General features: G+C 44.6%; 1 protein-coding gene across 1 annotated transcript; it reads left to right on the top strand.

Moving 5' to 3' along the window:
* Nucleotides 1–2,824: 2,824 nt before the first annotated feature.
* Nucleotides 2,825–14,885, top strand: LOC309587087 (transmembrane 4 L6 family member 1-like; the record flags this gene model as incomplete). The annotated part of the gene is made up of 5 exons (XM_082304967.1): nucleotides 2,825–2,995; nucleotides 8,170–8,235; nucleotides 13,671–13,816; nucleotides 14,595–14,781; nucleotides 14,841–14,885. The coding sequence occupies 5 exons, from the start codon at nucleotides 2,825–2,827 to the stop codon at nucleotides 14,883–14,885; spliced, it is 615 nt and encodes a 204-aa protein (XP_082161093.1).
* Between the last annotated feature and the right edge of the window lie 4,794 nt (nucleotides 14,886–19,679).

Below are 19,679 nucleotides of genomic sequence, written 5' to 3'. Positions count from 1 at the left end.
TCCTCTGATGTACACAGGTAGCAAAGTGGCATTGATTTTGGTGGTAGAGACTCACACTAGGTCTGGTGATTGATGTTTAGGTAAGGTCTCCTTGCAGTTTGAAGTGGTATTGAGATAGGTCAGAGAGAATGGGCTGTAAACCCCTGTTCTTCCAGCCAAAGAAGCGTCATGTTCCTTCGCATCGGCTGAGAATTGGGCCCTCTGGCTACGTGCGAAAGATGCAGAAGAGAATTTATAACTCGCCTACAAGACTTAGCTTTTATAGAAGGAGGTCAGGCTGTGCCTGTGCTTGTTTGCTTCTCTCTGGGAGAGAGGGAAGTAGATGAGTTTGGGCAAATGCATGGAAAAGCAAAAGTTGGAAAGAGACAGGAAAGCAGACAGGCAAAAGTCAGTGGGAAAAAATAGCAAATGCATTGGGCATTTGAGAGAAAGACGGGTGAAATATCCAGTATTCTTTCCATTTCCCTCCACTCCCTCCCCACTTCATCTTTCATTTGCACATTGTCGGTCTGCATAGATTTTTATCTCTTTGAGCTGGGGCTTGCAAAATGCCCTGCCCAATTTTGAGCACTATATAAACAATAGGTAATGACTGTAAACCAAGAAGCACGTCTGTTAAAAATGTTCCCTTCTGGAATAGTTTGATGCCAGTTAATTTGTTTTAAAGCTGGATTAAAAAGCATAACGTGATTGTAAAGTGCTCAGAAGATAAGGCATATAAACACAGTGCTCTTATTAAACTCATAGCAGCAGAGAGCAAAGCAAATTTTTTGCTATAGAAATGCAAACTCAGAAGAAGTCTCAGTCTCAGCTACCTCACAGCAATATACAGCATCCCATAAAGTCTTTCTGTTTTCCTTCTCAGTGACAGAGGTCTGAGGACATTGGTCTGTCTTCATGCCTTACCTCACCTCTTCGCTGTTTTCGTTCTGTCAATGAAGCCGGTTTCAGTCTGTCTCTGGCTTTCTCAAATATCTTCATACTACCTTTCACCTGGGCTTTTTTGCTTGGGAACCCAGCCTCAATTGATTTCCATACTCCTGGCCCGCTTAATACCTTCTCAACACGAACTTCTGTCACAAAACTTTCAGGATTAGCCAACGCACATGACTAAATTGAGGGACATTTCACTGTTTACTGCCTTGGTTATTACAAAAACTATTTGCATGTAGCAAGCATAGGCATGCACGCGTGCATGGGTGCGTGTGTGCGTGTGCAACATGGGTGTGTGTACTGAAGTGGTGTGTATCCAGATTATCTTTCTTCTCTTACATTTTATAATCTGCTCGTGGTAGAGCAAAGCCATCTTTGTCATCAACAGTCAGCTTTCTCTGAGGACAGAAACCTGCAGATTGACATTTTGTGTTTTTATGCATTTGAAAGCCTGGAGCTGGAGTGAAGCTACGATAAAACATAATGAAGAAGTTGTGATCAGTTTATGCCATAAAGTTAACGGCAGTGTGAAAGTTCAATAATCTCAGTTACAATAGTCTGAAATTTCCAACCTGACATGGCGAAATATTTGTGGATCCACTTTTGTATTGATTGGCGTTTTCCCTTCTGCTATAGATCACAGCATGAGTGCAGTATGAGCTGGGGTTGCTCACTTTGGTGAAGAGGGATCTAACAGCAGCCTACATGAAATTTGTAAGGGAGTGACAGAAGTAATGGGAGAGGACATAATGAGGAGCAACAGCCACATTTCCAGCTTGGGAGATTCAAGTTGGACATGAGGAAAGACCTTTTCACCAAGAGGCTGGGGCAGCCCTGCAACAGGTCACCCACAGAGATGGCGGTAGCTTCATCCTTGGGGGTTTTCAAGGCTCAGCTATGCAAAGCCATGGCTGACATAGCAACCTAGTGTTGGTGGTGGTCCTGCTTTCAGCAGGAGGTGGGACTGGAGACCTGCAGAGGTCCCTTTCAACCAGTGCTTCATTTATGTTGATTCTTTGATTTTAAAAGATGATTCTTTGATTTTAAAAGAAGAACCTGACCACTGTGAAATATTAAGCTGCTGTTTTACACGTTATGGCAGATCTCTGAAAATGAGGTGGGATGGCTTTGTGACCTGCCCTTAGCAAATAGCCACAGGATTAGACATGCTTCGTTTTTCAGATATTTTAGCATGGGTGCCAAACAGCCCCATAACCCACAGTCTTATCTACCCTTATCTGCAGAATAAGCACGTCATAGGAAACACTAATGCAAGTTTCTCCAATTCTTGCTGACAGTGTAGTTTTGACTGAAATAGAGAAAATGCAGCTGGTAGGGACCCTGGTGAGGGTCCCCAGTCTGCCCCAGTGCCAAGGCAGGGTTGAACGTTTCTACGGCAATCCTGGCAGTCATTTTCTGCTCTTCTAGACCTTCAGTGCAGAATATTTCAAATCAGCTTCCCAAGACAGTGGTCCCAGACAACCTGGGGCAGCCACCTGCTCTTCCACCCAAGGACTTAGCCCCATCATGAAGTCTGCCAGCCAGGGCATCAGTTTGTGTGGCCGTGGTTGTGTTATTGATGTTCCAAATGGACAGACAATTGTCCATTAACAGCTAAAATGAAACTCTCCGTTCATTTCATACCAACACATGTTTAGTCCTGGCAATTTTAAATAAATTCAGTTAAACATTACAGTTTTTAATAATTCCATTTTAAATAAAGTCTCTGAAGGGAACAGGCTCTGTAGAACAGGATTCTCTGTGTCAGTCTTAACTGGAACGCTTCTTGCTTCAAAATTGATTTTTCTTTCATTAAAGAAGAAAAATGCTGAAATCCCGTGCTCTCTGTGCTGCAGTAACCCAAACCTCCCTGTGTCTTTCCTCAGCTACCATGTGCACAGGGAAGTGTTCGAAGTGCATTGGGATCACCCTGTTCCCGCTGGCAGCGTGTGCCATCGTCTCCAACATCCTCCTGTACTTCCCCAACGGACGAGTTCTGCAGCTCAGCGAGATAACCGATCTGGTCTGGTTTTTCCATGGCATTCTGGGAGCTGGGATACTGGTAAGAGAGAAGTGTTGTTACTGTTTCTTATGGGGTGTTTTTTTGTTTTGTTTTGTTTTAAATTCAGGGCTAAAAAAATCTCTGTTAACAAAAAAAGTCATAGAAATGTCTTTTGCATAAATGTGTGAGTGGCTTAACTGGGAAGCTGGGGTTCAAGACCAAGAAAGTACTTTCAAGACTGAAAAAGTCCCTAATCACAGGAATAAAAGGTATTCCTGAAATAAATGTCAGGACTCCAAGTCAGGAGGAAACAATAGGACTAACTTCTCCCTGTGGAGAAGGGTGACATGGGTGTTCATGTCTCCATGAGTCAAAGCAAAGCTGAGGTCCTAAGCTTAGCTGAAGGTGGTGAGTTTCACTATTGGCTGCACCCCCTCATTACTCCTCTAACTGATTTTATGCTCACATAATTCACAAAAAACATTAAAAGAAAAACCGAAACATGTTTCAGTAGGTATTCGTTAGAGACCCAGCCAACACTCAGTGAATGTGGAGCTGCGAATGGCTTAAATCCCAAACACCTTCTATGTTCCCACACACCCACCTACCTCCTTCTGAGTTTGATCTGGTTTGTATGTGCTCTTCTATAACCAGTTCTCCATTCCACCACTCAGGAAAGATCGCTTTTATGTGAATAACCATAACTAGAAGGGAACGTGTTTGGGAATACTGATCTTTCCAGGTCACTAGAAAGCCTGCTCCCTTTATGCTCTTCCAGTTATCCACCCAAGTGCAGATAAAAAGCCGAGCGAGTAACATGCATGTGACAAGTACTGGCTGTTACGCAGCTGAGGCAGATGGTAAACTGGCACAGAGCTGCCTACCTGTACGTCAAAAAACACGAATGCTTAAGAACAATTAACTTAGAGAAAAGCAAATCTCATTGTCCTCGTTTTGGCTGGGATAGAGTTAATTTTCTTCCTAGTAGCTGGTATAGTGCTGTGTTTTGGGTGTAGGATGAGAATAATGTTAATACACTGAGGTTTTAGTTGTTGCTAAGTAGTGCTTACACTGGTCAAGGACTTTTCAGCTTTCCATGCTCTGCCAGGTGCACCAGAAGCTGGGAGGGGGCACAGCCAGGACAGCTGGCCCAGACTGGCCACAGGGCTGTTCCATACCATATGGCGTCATGCCCAGTATAGAAACTGGGGGAGCTGGCTGGGGGGCAGCAATTGCTGCTCAGGGACAGCCGGGGCATCAGTCAGTGGGTGGTGAGCCATTGCACTGTGCATCACTTGTTTTCTATATTCTTTTATCATTATTATTATTACTATTTTTTTCTTCCTCTGCTGTCCTGTTAAACTGTCTTTATCTCAACCTGCGGGTTTTACTTTTTTTTCCCAATTCACTCCCCCCATCCCACTGGCAGGGGGGAGAGTGAGCGAGAGGCTGTGTGGTGCTTAGTTGTCAACTGGGGTTAAACCACAACACTCATTCATAGTCAGGCTATGATGCAGCTACCACTTAAGTCTATGGAAAAGCTACAATGGATGTGGTTCAGACTCGTATTTCCCAAAGCAGAAACATAGTATAAGATCATTTAATAAATTATTCTCCGCCAGCAGCTTGCCTGCTTCTTCTTCCAGCTACCACTTGGGCCTATTACTCATGCTGAGCTTGAGCGTAAGCATGAGTTTGTGGAAGGCAGCCTAAAGGAAGAAGTGGAACTACATGAGAGACCTGTGGAAAATTCGTATCACTGCAAGCCCAGGAGTCATTGGCGTTCAATGAAAGGAAAGGCAGATGTTAGGAATGAGAGCGTCACAGGCTCATTGAAAACGTGCCTTCTTTTAAGGCTTCCACAGAGGCTTGCCTGTGGCCAGCACCACGTACATCAAAAATGAGAACAGCAAGTGAGAGGGGAGGAAAAATTTGCATTGACCTTCAAAACACAGCATTAGGAGTAATTATTGATCCACAAACAATGCTGTTGAGTGTACATTTTTTCCAGAAAACGGCATGACAAATGCCCACAGGTGAAGAGAAGGGGAAAGAAAGCATTATCATCAGCTCCATTTTCCAGGTGCTGGAAGCATGGAAAAATGAAGACTGGCTTCTGGGCCTCATAGGGATCTAAGCAAGGGGAAAGACTGCCCCATGACTGGAGCCTGGGCTGTATCCTGATTCCACAGTGAGGACCAACTGGGATGCACTGTGTTCCCCCATGCACCCATCTTCTCCCCAAAGGAAACTCAGGAAAGTCATGCCAACAGGCTGGAAAATCTCTCCGTAATCAGGACACAGCCTCCAGAGCCAGGACTGTGGGGGAAACTTCATAACAGCCTGGCCTGGCTCTGTGAGCCAGAAAACCTGCCTCCACCTGAGAACTTCATCCGTAGACTGATGCCTAGGTCATCAGCGGACTCTTTGGCTGAGCAGCCGGCCCCACCCTTTCCTCCTCCTCTGCTGCTTCTCTAATGGAAATTTATATGACGTGAAAACCTCTCCATTTCCTTATTTCAAAAGTTTAGGGTGTACAGAGAGGAAGACTGGCTCCATGTGTCATAGTAACGTCTTTCCTGATGGAAAGCCCATGTGCAACACTGGGAAATGCTTGACTGAGCCATGGCTTACGCGCAACCCTCATTTTACTGACAACAGCCAAATCCGTGCAACCCTCATTTTACTGACAACAGCCAAATCTAGCAAATTCTCATTCCCATGTCAAAAGGCAGGTGTATATAATCAAGCACTGCAAAAAAAAGAAAGTTGCCAAGCAAACCCTTCATCCTGAGCCAGGCTAATAAACAGTACAAAGGTGTTCACAACTTAGATGGGAAACCTCCAAAGAAGAAAGATAGCCCTAGAGGAAAGGGAGTGTTGGTTTGATGGGCAGAGGTATTAGCTTTCCTTCTGAGTGCCAGACAGTGGCATGCTGGGGCTGAAGCTGCCTTGGGGACCACCTGTGATTATTTAAGAGCTGACTTCTTTCCAGGAAGAAGAACATCTTTTTAACATCAATGCTCTACATCTGCAGGCCTCCTGCTGTGGTCCAGCAACCAATACAGGTGCTGGAGGCTGCCTCTGGGGTGTGCATAAAAGGCAACGGAGAGAAAATGCTTTGAAAAATATTCAGGGGCCTGCAAATCTAAGCAGGTTTCATAACACTGTCCTACACAATCTAACAGAGATATTCACACACGTAAATTCCCCTGGATTCATTCAGCATGGTGTATTGGGTTTGTGAGGCAAGATTTTGGTAGCAGTGGGGCTACAGGGGTGGCTTTTGTGAGAAGCTGTTAGAAGCTTCCCCCATGTCCAATAGAGCCAATGCCAGCTGGCTCCAAGACTGGCAACCACGGGCCAAGGCCAAGCCCATCAGCAATGGTGCTAGTGCCCCTGGGATAACATATTTAAGAAGGGGGGAAAAAAAACCCAACCTGTTCAACTGCAGCCGGAGAGAGGAGTGAGAATATGTGAGAGGAACAACCCTGCACACACCAGGGTCAGTGAAGAAGGAGGGGGAGGAGGTGCTCCAGGCGCCTGAGCAGAGATTCCCCTGCAGCCTGTGGGGAAGACCATGGTGAGGCAGGCTGTCCCCCTGCAGCCCATGGAGGTCCACGGTGGAGCAGAGATCCACCTGCAGCCCCCGGAGGACCCCACGCCAGAGCAGGTGGATGCCCGAAGGGGCTGTGACCCCATAGGAAGCCCACGCTGGAGCAGGCTCCTGGCAGGACCTGTGGACCCACGGAGACAGAGGAGTCCAGGCTGGAGCAGGTTTGCTGGAAGGACTGCACCCCGTGGAAGGGACCCACGCTGGGGCAGTTCATGAAGAACAGCAGCCCATGGGAAGGACTCACATTGGAGAAGTTCATGGAGGACTGTCTCCCGTGGGAGGGACCCCACGCTGGAGCAGGAGAAGAGTGTGAGGAGTCCTCCCCCTGAGGAGGAAGGAGCGGCAGAGACAACGTGTGATGAACTGACCACAACACCCATTCCCCATCCCCCTGTGCTGCTTGGGGGAGGAGATAGAGAAACTGGGAGTGAAGTTAAGGTCGGGAAGAAGGAAGAGGTGGGGGGAAGCTGTTTTAAGTTTTAGTTTTATTTCACATTATCCTGCTCTGATTTGATTGGTCATAAATGAAACTAATTTCCCCAAGTCAAGTCTGTTTTGCCTGTGACAGTAATTGCTGAGTGATCTCCCTGTCTTTCTCTCAACCCACGAGCCTTTTATTATATTTTCTCTCCCCTGTCCAGCTGAGGAGGGGAGTGATAGAGAGGTTTTGGTGGGCACCTGGTGTCCAGCCAGGGTCAACCCACCACACGTGGACATTCTGCTCTTTGTGCCCTACATGGGACAATATCTCTCCAACATCTAGTCAGGCTGTTTTTACAGCTTTTACCTTTTTTGTTGTTTGTTTGGGGCGTTCTCCTTCTTTCATTAACTTTACAGGGATCATTTCCTACTTTCTCAAATACTCATTTTCTTGCATTGCTCTTTGAGATGCCTACACAAGCAGTGGTGGGCAGAAGCAAGGCAGCAGGAGTGCTCTGGCTGCACAGCTAGACCCACAAAAGCTTTCTTGCCCTCTAGCTACCAAACTAAATGCAGCTTTTCCTATCTCCACAGTGCCTCTGTAAGGTGGCATTATATCCTGAGACACAGGTGGTTGCTGACTCCATTGTATCGGTCCAGCTCCACCTGATAATTACCCTGGAGAAAGCCGATGTGAACTGGGAGTTCCCTGTTGAGTGAAGCCCATTTTGTAGGTTTTTCAGAAGCTTAGCACAAAGAACTGAAGTCAGATGTGTTTCAGGAAGTTTAAGACTGATTTCCCAATTATAATCCAGAGCACGATGCTTAGAAGATTTAAAGTGACATAATTCTTACTCCTGTGATGCATCTTTTCTGAGCAGAAATTCCATTTTCTCAAAACTGACATGTTTGTTCCTGAAAAAAAAAACCAAAAAAACAAGAAACCCCTGCTGAAAAGCAGTATAGCTTCAGCAGCCAGAAGTACTGTACCAGAAACTTGCCAGCCAGCTCTAGCTGTAATCCCACGCTTCTTCCTGAGTTACTCTTCAGTAAGCACCAACATCTAAGTGGGTGTAACTCACAGAGAAGAGGCAGAAGGTGCTTTGCATTTGAGGAACATGATGCCCCAGCTCCTAGACTTTAAAAACCATCCCAGCAGAAGTCCTGCACACCAATTTGTCTTGTGCTTTTCTCACAGGTTATTTTGCCGGCATTCATGATGCTGGGAGCAGGCGGAGCAGGATGTTGCGCTAACAGATGTGGGGTAAGTAGATACTTATGTGTTGAAATGGCACTATAGGATTTGCACAATAGCTCTTAAATGGCTGCTCATCAGGTGGAAACGTACAGTGACAAACCATCACACCACCATCAACAGCCATGTCAGGGAAATGCAGAAGAAGAGCTTGATCTACAGCGTCCCTGGGCTGGGGCTGAGAGCTCAGTTAGCCAACAAGAATGTTATGATACTGCAGCCACTGATACGAGGGAAATCATACTCAGCCAGAGCAGGTACTGGAGCATTTAGCCACATCGCTGAGGGCAGAGGGGGACGAAGCTACTTCACTTCACCCCACATAAAGTAAAGCACGGCTCCAGCTTCCTCCTGCTCAAGGTGATCCTAAAGATTGAGACAGCTGCCTGCTCCTTCTGCTTTCAGCTGGTCCTGTTTCCTCCATCCCCTTCCATGCCAATTTGCTTTTTATCCCTGCTTACCTCTGTAGGGGCAGATAGCTCCCCTACTTTGCAGGCCCATGCTAAAAGCCTGAGCTGCTGCCGGCACTCAGGAGCCAGCACTGCTTCCTGGAGGCTGGTCCCCGTGGAAGGCTTTGACCCGTAGCGTGCATTTGCCCAAGCATTATGCCCATGAAAGGTGCAAATGCAATTTGGGCTCTCTGTAATCCTTTGTCTGGCCAGAGAGACTTTTTCCCTTGATAATTAAGAATGTTATAAAGCAACATGTTATACAGGCATCTCTATTAATCCTCAAGCCCTGGGCACAGACTTCTATGTGGCTATCATTATTAGCAAGAATAAATTGACTTAGAAATGTTTTTTTAGTCTGCATCCTTCCCAGAAGCAGCCTGGAACAAGAGATTCCACACAATAAAGCATGTATCTTCTGTACTCTTCAATTAATATTTAGTTTGATCCATGAGAAGACCTTTACCCCTTCAAGATGTTTTACTTAATTTAATTCATTATTCATAATACCAAAATAATATTCTTCATTAGGATGTCAGCAAGTGCATCCCAAGGGACATGTCATTACATTGATTTTACCAAATGTCACATGCACAATGGGGATGCTAATGATGGCCAAGTAGGCCAGTTGCAGAGCTGGGATGTGAACCCAGGCCCTGAACCCAGTGCTTGAGCCAGCTGCTTCTCCTGGTTTTGAGTGATGTAGAAAGCGGTGGTGAAAACCAGCCGTACCATGGCTGTTCCCATGCTCTGCTGAACATGGTAAGTCACAAGGGAAAATTCAGCTGAACCACGTTCAGTTCATACAGCACCTCAGGGCTCCCTTCTTCATCCTTTATCCCAGCATTAAATATTACAGAGCCCAGAGTCAAACTTGCCCAGACTGGCTGGGTTCACTCCCCCAGCCCACCGATGCAGGTGGTAGCACAGTGCCGTCCAGCAGCCCACACCCACAGACCCACGGCACTCCTCTGCTCCCCTCCACCACCCTTTCGCTGCCTGAGCCATTCCTAGCAGCAGCACGTGGATGCCAGGTATCCTGTCTGCACCTTCCCATCACTGATCGGTTACCTACAAGCTGTTCCTCCTCTTCCTTATTTGCTGTTATAGAGGAACACAATAAATATTGTTGAGAAATAGTTTGCTTATGTGCTATGATATTTGTATAAAGAGAGCTAGCTGATGGCCAGGTGATGAAGCTACTCAAACCAGAGAACAGGCTCGATAAGGACAGTATATCTTTAAAAATGCTGTCTTCTGGGACTGTGGGAATTGCCCACCTCTTTGAGGGGGAAAGGGGTGAAGTTCTACAAGTCCCTCTACGGTTTAAACAGAATGTGGCTTAATGTAGAGATGCGATGGGGACATGAGCAAAGAGCAAGTGGCTATGAACGGAATTAAAAACAACTGTTTCCCCTGCACAGCTCCTGGGGAAGAGTGATTTCCAAGCGTGCAAAAAGAGGTGAGTATTGCAGGGAGGTCTGAAGGTTAATGAAGTGCTTCTTCAGGAGAGGAAACCTCAAGGAAGCTTTGCTTTGGGGACAGCGGGAGGAAATGCACAGACACCCACGGCAGGGCTGCTCAGATGCCCTGACCGTATGGGCTGTGTACCCAAGGCGGGGTATGCTGTGAATCACCAGGCGCTGGAGAGCAGAGGAGCCCTGGGACTGGTTCAAACATGCATGATGGCAGCAACTTCCCAAGGTGCCAGAGCTCCTTGAGAGGTGTCTGGGTGGGCCTGATACTGGGTCCCCAACTCTTGGTGGCTTGTCCACCAACCTCTGCCTACTGGCAGAAAAATAGCCCACACTGGAGCTACTCAGGAGCCTCTGTAATCCAAAGGTTAGTTTGTCCACCTTTCTGCTTTGGGGACTTTAGGTATAAAGTTATAATTTACACTGAATACTCAGCATTGCATTTCATGGGAAAAAAAAGGCTAAAGAACTAATACTGATCAGAATAATTATTCAATCAGAACATAACCATTTTCCTCAGGGTAGGGACTCTATCCTATTATATTTTGTGCAATCCTTGGTTTAATAGTTTCAGACTTCATCACAGCCTTTACATGCTGCTGAAGTATCAACAACAGTAATAACAATTACTAAACTTCTCATCCTTTTATTTACCTTATTGACCTCTCCAGCTCACGCTGATTATGTGCTGCATTGAGTAAGTTTTTTCATTAATACATTTTAAATTGTTGCCTGCAAACATACCTAGATGGCTTCTTGTCCTTGTGTTATGGAGTAATGGTTTTGGAAAGTAACAGGTTTAGAAAGCTTCTGTGTCGTGCAGCTTAGCATGTGCACATCTGAAAGCATCCACTGCACTGGCACAATGAGGAAAAAAGGTTCCCCAAAATACAGCTTCTGTCCTTGCATCAACAAACATACTCCAGTATTTCTCTCTAAGCCCTCCTTAAGAGTTACTAGTAGAACAAGAATAGCCATAGCAGCTTTCCAGACAAATAAACCGAGATAAGCAAAGATACCTGGATAACCAGACAGAATGCTAATTCCACAAAAAAGCATCTCCAGAGAAAGAAACAGAGAAGGAAGAAATGTGCATGAAGCAAGAACCAGAGCAATAAAGAGCAGCACAAGCTGGGACAGGAGGAACTTGGTAACTTCACCAAAGCAGCTGATGCAAATGCTCAAAGAATGAATGCTGAAAGTCTTCATCAGCTCATCAGAGACAATCCAACTGTGTGAAAGATAAAGCAGGGAAAACATTAAAAGAAAATCAGCAAAAATAATCAGCTAAACCTTTGCAAGAGGTAGAGAACAGGCCAACACCATGGGAAACTAATTTCAACAAACTCAAGCATCCCAGCTTAGACCTCATGTTGCAACTGAAGACACAAATGAGGAAATAAAAAATTTTTTAAAAAAACTGATGAATGAAGATGGTACAGCTAGGGAAAATGCTGAAAGGTTGAGATGATGCAACAGTTAATAAAATTGTTGGATTTCCGTAGAATATGGGACAAGCCTCCAGAAAAGACACCAGAAGAGTAGATATAATGGGGAAATGCCACTGTGTGTCTAGAAAATGCCCAGGAGAGCCAATTTAACAGCTGCAGCAACTTCAGACTCCCCTTTCAGTGACAAGTAGTCTTTGTCTGTATAAACGTGTATAAACAGTAAAGGAAATAGGTGAGATGAAGGTGGCCATACAGCCAACAGATTTCAAATGAGAAAATCATGTGTCAAAGCACTAATGAGTACTACTAGTACTAACCACTATCATAAAACATAGTAGTAGCAAAAGACCATTTGACTTTTTCTGTCATAATTGTCTTTGGGATGCCCATACTGCTATGCTGTGCTAAAACAAATCATTAGCATAATTAAGATCCTTCAACCAAGATGCAGAATGCACAGTTGAAGTAAATGAGAAAATAGGTGGAGAGAAGTGGTTCAGCGTAGGCAGGCATTTCAGACAGAGTATCAGTCACCCTCACCGCAAGGCATGGCTGGTGATGTTATGAGAAACGGTGCATCAGCTACAACCCAGCGCTGCTTTGGTCTGGGACAATATACTAAATTACCTACATTTTGCTGACAATGAAGCTCTGCTAAGAGGCAACTCAGCCAACATGCAGATAAAGACAAAAAGGGTGTTCAGCTTTGCAAAAAAAGACAGTTATTAGTTACGATGAAATAAATCTCATGAGAAATCCCAGCAACTTTTAACTCAAGGATTGCTTTAGAGGCAAAAGGACACACAAAATTTGTCAATTCACACACTGGCAGCACGCAGGGTTGTACAGAAAGCAGTAATGTCATCGGCTGGCAAGTTGGAAACGGCATTCACCAGCTTGAACGCGTTTGGATAGTGAATAGTTTTCAAGACCATGTCACAAATCTTCAGCGTGGATGGTGGATATTTCCATTTGACTCTGTACCACAGCACTCTGTGGAGCAGCTGGCATTAGGAGAAGGTTTCTACCTTCCTCGTGGGCTATTAGATTTCATTGGTATTTGCTGGCAACAGGGAAATGTTGCCAGAGGTATTTGGCTTCAAACCCAAGTTATAGATGGGAGTGTTTCCCATGTACTTCCTCAGCCATGCCTCTGCCCTGACTCTGCGGCAATCTTGCTGCCTTGCCCCTAGTCCAGGTCTTCCCCTGGCTCTGTCAGTCTGCTCCAGAGTTTCCTTTTCTCTTCTCCTTCTTGGCAGAGTTGTGAACAACCACAGGCCGGGACTCTTAACAAGACTAGTGGGAAGCCCGTGCCAGATACAACCCCAGTAGCACGTGCCTGAGATTCTTGTTTCTATATACAAACAGCAACCAGATACATTCCATCCATTAATAGAAAACTACCCCAAAACAGAGCAAAGGTAACGTTTCTGTGGGAGTGGCCAATGTAAAACGTACAGGTGCATTACATATAACTCGAAGTCACTGCTGGTTCATTGCCACACGCAGCACAATTAGATTTCTCAACACGAGCAGTCATGCTGTTGCAAAATGAAGGAAAGCAGCAATAAGAAAGGCTCTTTTGCATTCCTCATCAATTAGCAAAAACAACTACTGCATCTTCTGTTGCTTTCATACTTGGTTTGGTAGTTGCTTGCTAGTTTCTGTTGGTACAAGGGCTGAGAAGGGTGCTCTTGGTGAAGAGGTGGAAACGCCAAGGCACATGATGCGGAACACATCAAGCCAGTACTGGCTTCATATTGGCTCTTTGAAAGACCACCACCAGATTTTTCATAATTGATTGGTCAAGTATAAAACTCTGAATAATTAAAGCTCTGGGCTTACCCAATTTTAAAAGCAAAACAAATACAGTCTGAAATCCTTTCACATCTACAATAGCTGCATTAGTCAGAAAAAGTCAACTATTTTTTATTCCCACAAATATCATACTATCACTACGAGTTTCAGCATATAGTAAGAAACAGATAATTTCCTTCCCATTCAGTGTAAGCTTTCCATGCTACTCAATGCCTCTGTGCATGCAATGTTGAAGGTCTTTTCCCTTTCAGATGCTGCTGTCAGTGGTCCTGGCTGTGCTGGGATTCGCGGGAGGAGCATATTGTGCGGTTATCTCCTCACTGGGGCTGATTGGGGGCCCTCTGTGCGACACGGGTGATGGAGAATACCTCTACCCTTTCAGGAATGACACTCTGGAGTGAGTATGACTTACAGGCTCCTTCAACTTTGCTTTCCCTAATCCCCCCCGCTCACATCTTTTTATAGCAAATTTGAATTTTTCCAAAGTGAACTGATGGTCCACCTGGTCTACAAATAAATTCACAGTTCTCTGAGCCAGCATGTTCCAGCTGGTCTTCTCTTTGACCAAGGATCATCTTTGGGCAAACAGCCCGAGTTTCTTTTGTTGTGCTTGTCAGCAGCGCCTTGTGCCAGTTGCACCATGCTTTCAAAAGGCTGCTGAACTGTGACTCCCACCGGAGTCAAAAAGAAATGTTCAATAAGTATGCCACATTAATCTGTTAAATCATCGTGAATTGAGTCTACTCTACCTACTTCCGAAAAGCAAAGCAAAAATCTTTTCTAACTCTTTAAAGTTAACCTTGGCAACCACAGTTTTCAAGCCAGAGCTAGAGATGATGGATGGACTGGGTTGAGATACCACAGCAGGAAAGGAGAACATGGAGACACATTTTAAAACCATTATGGACCTTTCCCTTCAGTTGTTAGCACTTCCATAAAACAAAAGGGAGGTTCTCGGGCATGCGACAAAGTACAGATGTTGCTCTCTTCCCTAGTCATCGATTGCACCTCTGCAAAGGCAATTCTGAAGACAATCATCAGCTTTTACCAATTGTAGTAGAATTTGAGAGTCACTTTGTGCAATCAAGTTCAGAAAATGTAATGCCAGAAAACACAGAAAGCATTCTCGAATTTTTATTTTCTAATACATTGCCAACTATTTTTCTCTATCACAGAGAAAATTACTTGTTCAACCAGACAACATGGAGCATTTGCAAAGAACCTGAAAACATCATCCTTTGGAATATCGTCCTTTTCTCTATTCTCCTGGCCATTGGTGTGATTGAAGCTATTCTTTGTCTTATTCAAGTCATCAATGGACTTACCGGCTTCATATGTGGCACATGTATGAGGAAAAGAAAGGTTGGTATGCAGCAAAAGGTATCAGAGTGCTTTACGTTCTTGCCACTTTTATTTTTCAGGATCTGGGAATGGTACATGATCAGAGAGATCTGCACAGCCCCTGAATGAGCTCCTCCGGGGAGCTGAGGCAGTACAGATGCATTTGCACGCTCTCTCTCTCTCGGTCACATTGTAGTCAGGGATAACGTGGTCCTCAGATATTTCAAAACAGCAGAGCAGTGTGATGTATTGACATACTCAGTTGCATGGTTGTGTTCCTATTCAAGAAGACTTTTTGATAAAGTGGAATGACTCCCCAGCATCCGTAAGTGAGAGAGAAGTAGAAGTGGTTTTAGCTGGTCAACAGTAGTAGAAATGTCATTTTACAAAATGGAAGAAAACCTCTTTCAAGTTTCATTTATCACCACTGCTTCCTTTTCACTGTTTATTTTCATTGTACAAGATGCTTGCATTGAGTCTGATATCCCTCTGGAATATTAATTGATCATCTTTCATTCATTGCCTTTCAGACAAATATTTCTGGAATGTGACTGATCTACAGGGAATGCCAGGACAAGCCCCGAGCTGCCGATTCACATACAATAAGGATAGTGTGCTGTGCTGTATTTATGGGGGGATGACAAAGAAAGCCCAAAATGTTCAGGAGTTTTATGAAGCAAAATGAATATTTTATGAAGAAGTCAGGGTGGAAAAAGACATTTAGATCTGAGACACCAAATTTTCATCTCTCTAAATATTCCTGCTACATCTCAGGTATTGGCAAAAACACTAACCTGACTGGTCCTGACCGCTGTACTTGTGCATAAAACACAAAGGTCCCCAGATCAAAGCTCACCACTTGCCCTCTTGTGTATATGGGAAACTGAACCATTGTTAAGGTGTGCATTTATCAGCTGCACGAAGCAGGCACTCTCTGGCTGGATGTAAATAACCTCCCATCCCCTCCAAATCCCACCTTGAGCTCACCTGTCTGTTCCTATTAACTTGCTACCCAGGCACTCCCAGATTTAAATTAGGATGCACAGAGAATATATCAAGCAGCATTTGTGACACCACAGAGGCAACTGAAGCGCGTAGTCTTCAGCCTCCCTCAGCCACTCTGGAGCGAAATCCCCTTGTGCTCATTCGGTAGCTTGCTATCATGTTTGACAAAGTCCAGCGCACTTCTCCATCAGTTCTTCAGGAGCATCTGAGAGACGCGGTAGCCCTGGAGGGGCTATCTGGGTCAATATAGACAATAGAGTTTGGAGCAAGAGTTTAACAATGTCCTGTTTAACTAAAGAGGGAGAACCTCAGCACCAATTTTGCCCTCACGAGACTGCATAGGAGTCTCACTAATTTCCACACAGGTCTGTAGAGCTGTTCTAGAATAGATCACATGGACAAGCAATTAACTGGTAAAGATAAACATTAAATTGATAAAGGTAGTAATTACGCGCAGCTTAGTAACAAATAACAGATATAATCTGAAAGGCAACAAATTACATCAGTCTTAGTGTTACAGAAACAGTAATCCCAAGCAGGAGCTGCGTAATTCCCTATCATCACTCAAGACCAAGCCCTTGATGCTACAGTCCATGACTGGCAAATTTCAGAAACCCCATCACTTCGGTGACTTCCTCAAAGGTTAATTCTTGGACATGCCACTGAATTCCCTGAGTCAGCCAAACTGTAAGATAATCTTTATCCATCCTGAAGGCATGTATGCCGTTATGAAAATCTGAAGATATTTAAAGCACTTGGAGTCTATTTTTCAAAGAGAGATATTTATGTTTTCTCAGCCAAAAGTTGTTCATATTTCTGCATTGTAGCACGGGAGCAAGTTATTTGAACACAGTTATTGCAGACCTGCATGGCTGGTTGTGCTGTTCTCTAATGCAGCGCACAGACCCCTTCATACAAAATGGAGAAGAAAACGCCAGCTGTGCTAAGATGAGGAGCACATGTACACTTCCTTGGAGCATAGTTTCACCCCTAGTAGAAGGAAATCTGACCATAAAACTTAAAAGTACCGTCTATAAAAAAAGCATAAGACTCGTTGAAGTTTGCAGTCACGACTAGGTGCATCCAAACCTGCCAGGTGGCTTAAAAAGCTCATGTTCATTGTCAGCAGTGAAGCCTGCACAGTGCTACCATATAAAGTGGACTTCAAAATAAAGCCAAGTGACTCAACCAGAAAAAGAGGCAAGGAGGCAGCTAGAAGTAAGGATATTCAGCATGTAGCCAGACCGAGAGAGATTCCTTTGTCAGCAGAGGGGCTCTATGAGCTCTTCAGAGCCCTTAAATATCAGCCCTGCCCTCATCCTTTAATTTTGTCTCCCTGACTCTCATCTCTATGATAAAGCCAGTTTGGGCTGTGCCAGCACTGGGCGAGGGAGAGGTACCCAGTGGCACACATCACCTCCAGCGTGGGAAAGTGCATGCACTGTACTGCTGCTATCTGCTTGTTCCAAGCTGTCCTGCCCTGGGGATGTTTAGTGTCACATCTGTGCGCTAACAGGGACACCCTCTGTCCTGTCAACTGTGCAATCACTGGCCTGACATTTAATATGTGTAAATATTAAATATTGTTATTCTGAAGTTATTTTCTGGCTTGATTTGTGTGACTTAAAGGACTTGTGACTTCAAACTAGCTCTGGTAGAAAGACATATGGAATAACACAGAAAGTAGAATTAAATTCATCTTGTCTAACTTGAACCACTGAAAAGGAGTCTTTTCTGGGGTAAGCATCAAGCCATGTAGTCCATGGAGAGAGGTGGCCTTCCCCCAGCCCATACTGAAAGAGATGTCTAAAGCAAGGGGGAGGAATTGCCTCTCCAGGCAAGATTCAGTTGTCCACCCTAGACAGGTGCATGTGGTGCCATTTGAAGTGCAGCAAAGCATCCTGCTCAGCCTCCCGAGGCCACTTGAGGTGGCAAGGGTCTCCCACATGTCCTGTGTCACACCTGAGAGCCACTTGCAGATCTCTAGAAACCCAAGTATCTCAGCTGGAGCTAGCAACACGGAGGTGCAGGTGACCAAAGCAAACGCCTGTCTCTTGCAAGCACAAGGATGCTAAAAATTCACTTAGCCAAGATACCTAAAGGTGGATAAAATTAGGTGAAATCATTTCATTTCATGGCTTTTCGCATCCCCCAAATCACCTTTTACATGTGTGTCAAAGCCTGAGCCCTCGGCAGTGTCCCCAGAGCCTTCTCCGGGAGCCGGCTGGTACATCGCAACAGGGGCAGCTCCTCACACCGAGCACTGCAGAGAAACCTGTAAGAAAATGGCTACATAACACTAATAACAATAATTTTGGTTTGGACAGAGAGTTGGCTTGAGTAAAGATAAAATATCATGTTTCAGAATTGGTATTACTACAGATTTTAATTTTTTTTTTTTTTCTAAAATGGGAAGAATTATTTCAGTGAAATCTCCTAACAAAGGAAAAGAGGCATTTTGTCTCTGAATGTTTTATGTATTGAACACATGAAGTATTTAGTAAAACTAAGGAACTCATAATATTTTCTATATCTATCTTTTATGTCTATTCATCTTCTATCTATCTGTCTGTCTATCTATCTACCTACCTATCTATCAATCTGTCTTCTCTATATCTACCAATATTAAATAATTAATGGTCAAAAACTCACACAGGCATAATGACAAAATATTTGTTAAATTTTTATATTTGTTACTCACTGTGCAGTATCACCACGCAGGCTCTCATACAAGGAGTAAAAATGTGATACTTTCTAATCAAATTATCCCTCTCCCTTCTGCATTTGAAACTCATGCGGAGCAGCCACTTGCAAATCTGAGTTGGTTGGAAGAGATGATACTTCTAACACATGAGGAAAAAGTGTTCCTGGGATTGACTTGGGATAGGAATAAAACTTTAGACCAAGCACACCATGTGAAAAATTGTAAATGTCTGGAGACAAATGGCCCAAGTGTTTTAGCTGCCAAGATCAAGGGCATGATTCAAATACCTGGGTTGGAAACCACAGACTAGTTCATACTGTCTCATTTCAAGAGGAACTGTCAGATCATTTTGATGCAAATAGCTTAGATGCCTCAGGCCCCAGTGCTCGGTTTTTCTTGGTGAGCAGAGCAAAGCAAACCAGTGAGAGGTTGGTCCCTGCAGAGCTCCGTGTGCCACAGCCTCTGCTCCACTGCCCCATCCCCAGCTCCTCCCAGGGAGCTCCTCCCAGGCAACCACTTCTTTGCAAAGAAACTTCAAAAAAATCCCAAAGGAAACAATGATTAAAAAAAAAAAAAAAAAAAAAGACAACCACCAAAAATTTTTACCTTTCCAGATTCTCAGAGTACTTTATTTCCTTTCCTACAGAGCACCAGCTCACTGGGTTTGTCCCTTTCTGGAGGAGTGACAGGGGACAGCCACCCTTCAGAAATGCCCTTCCCTGCTGGACCTCTCTCACCCCACAGCCCCCCTTTCCTCCTGAGCCCATGGGCCACAGAGGGCTGCCTAAAGTTTGTCATCAATAATGTAGCACATTTAACCCAGAAAGGCAGGGCAAGGACTTTATCTTAGGCACAGAGGCCACTGTTTTGTCCATCTTTATTTCTTCCTTTCGGTAAGCTTCAAAGCAGAATAGCTCTAAGTGCTCACTATGGTGCAGATCATTTCCACCATAGATAGAAAACTTCCCTGGTACACAGCACTGCTCACTTTCTCCATGAACTCTATTTTTATCAACCACCCATGTCAGAGTTTGTTCCATCAAGGTCAAGTGATAAGGAGAGAGGAAGAGCTCAGCTGAGTAACCCCCAAGGTAGGTACTCAGTACCATTGGACATATGGCAGAATATCCTGGCTGCTGCCCCAGAAGGGCATGTGTCTCCCACAGGGACTCTGTAACATCTGCTTGCCCATGTGGCCATCTCAGAGGCT

Source organism: Platalea leucorodia (genome assembly GCF_965183815.1).
Source record: "Platalea leucorodia genome assembly, chromosome: 2".
Classification (NCBI taxonomy): domain Eukaryota; kingdom Metazoa; phylum Chordata; class Aves; order Pelecaniformes; family Threskiornithidae; genus Platalea; species Platalea leucorodia.
Note: the sequence above shows the minus strand (reverse complement) of the source record. Positions and strands in the feature narration are given on the sequence as shown.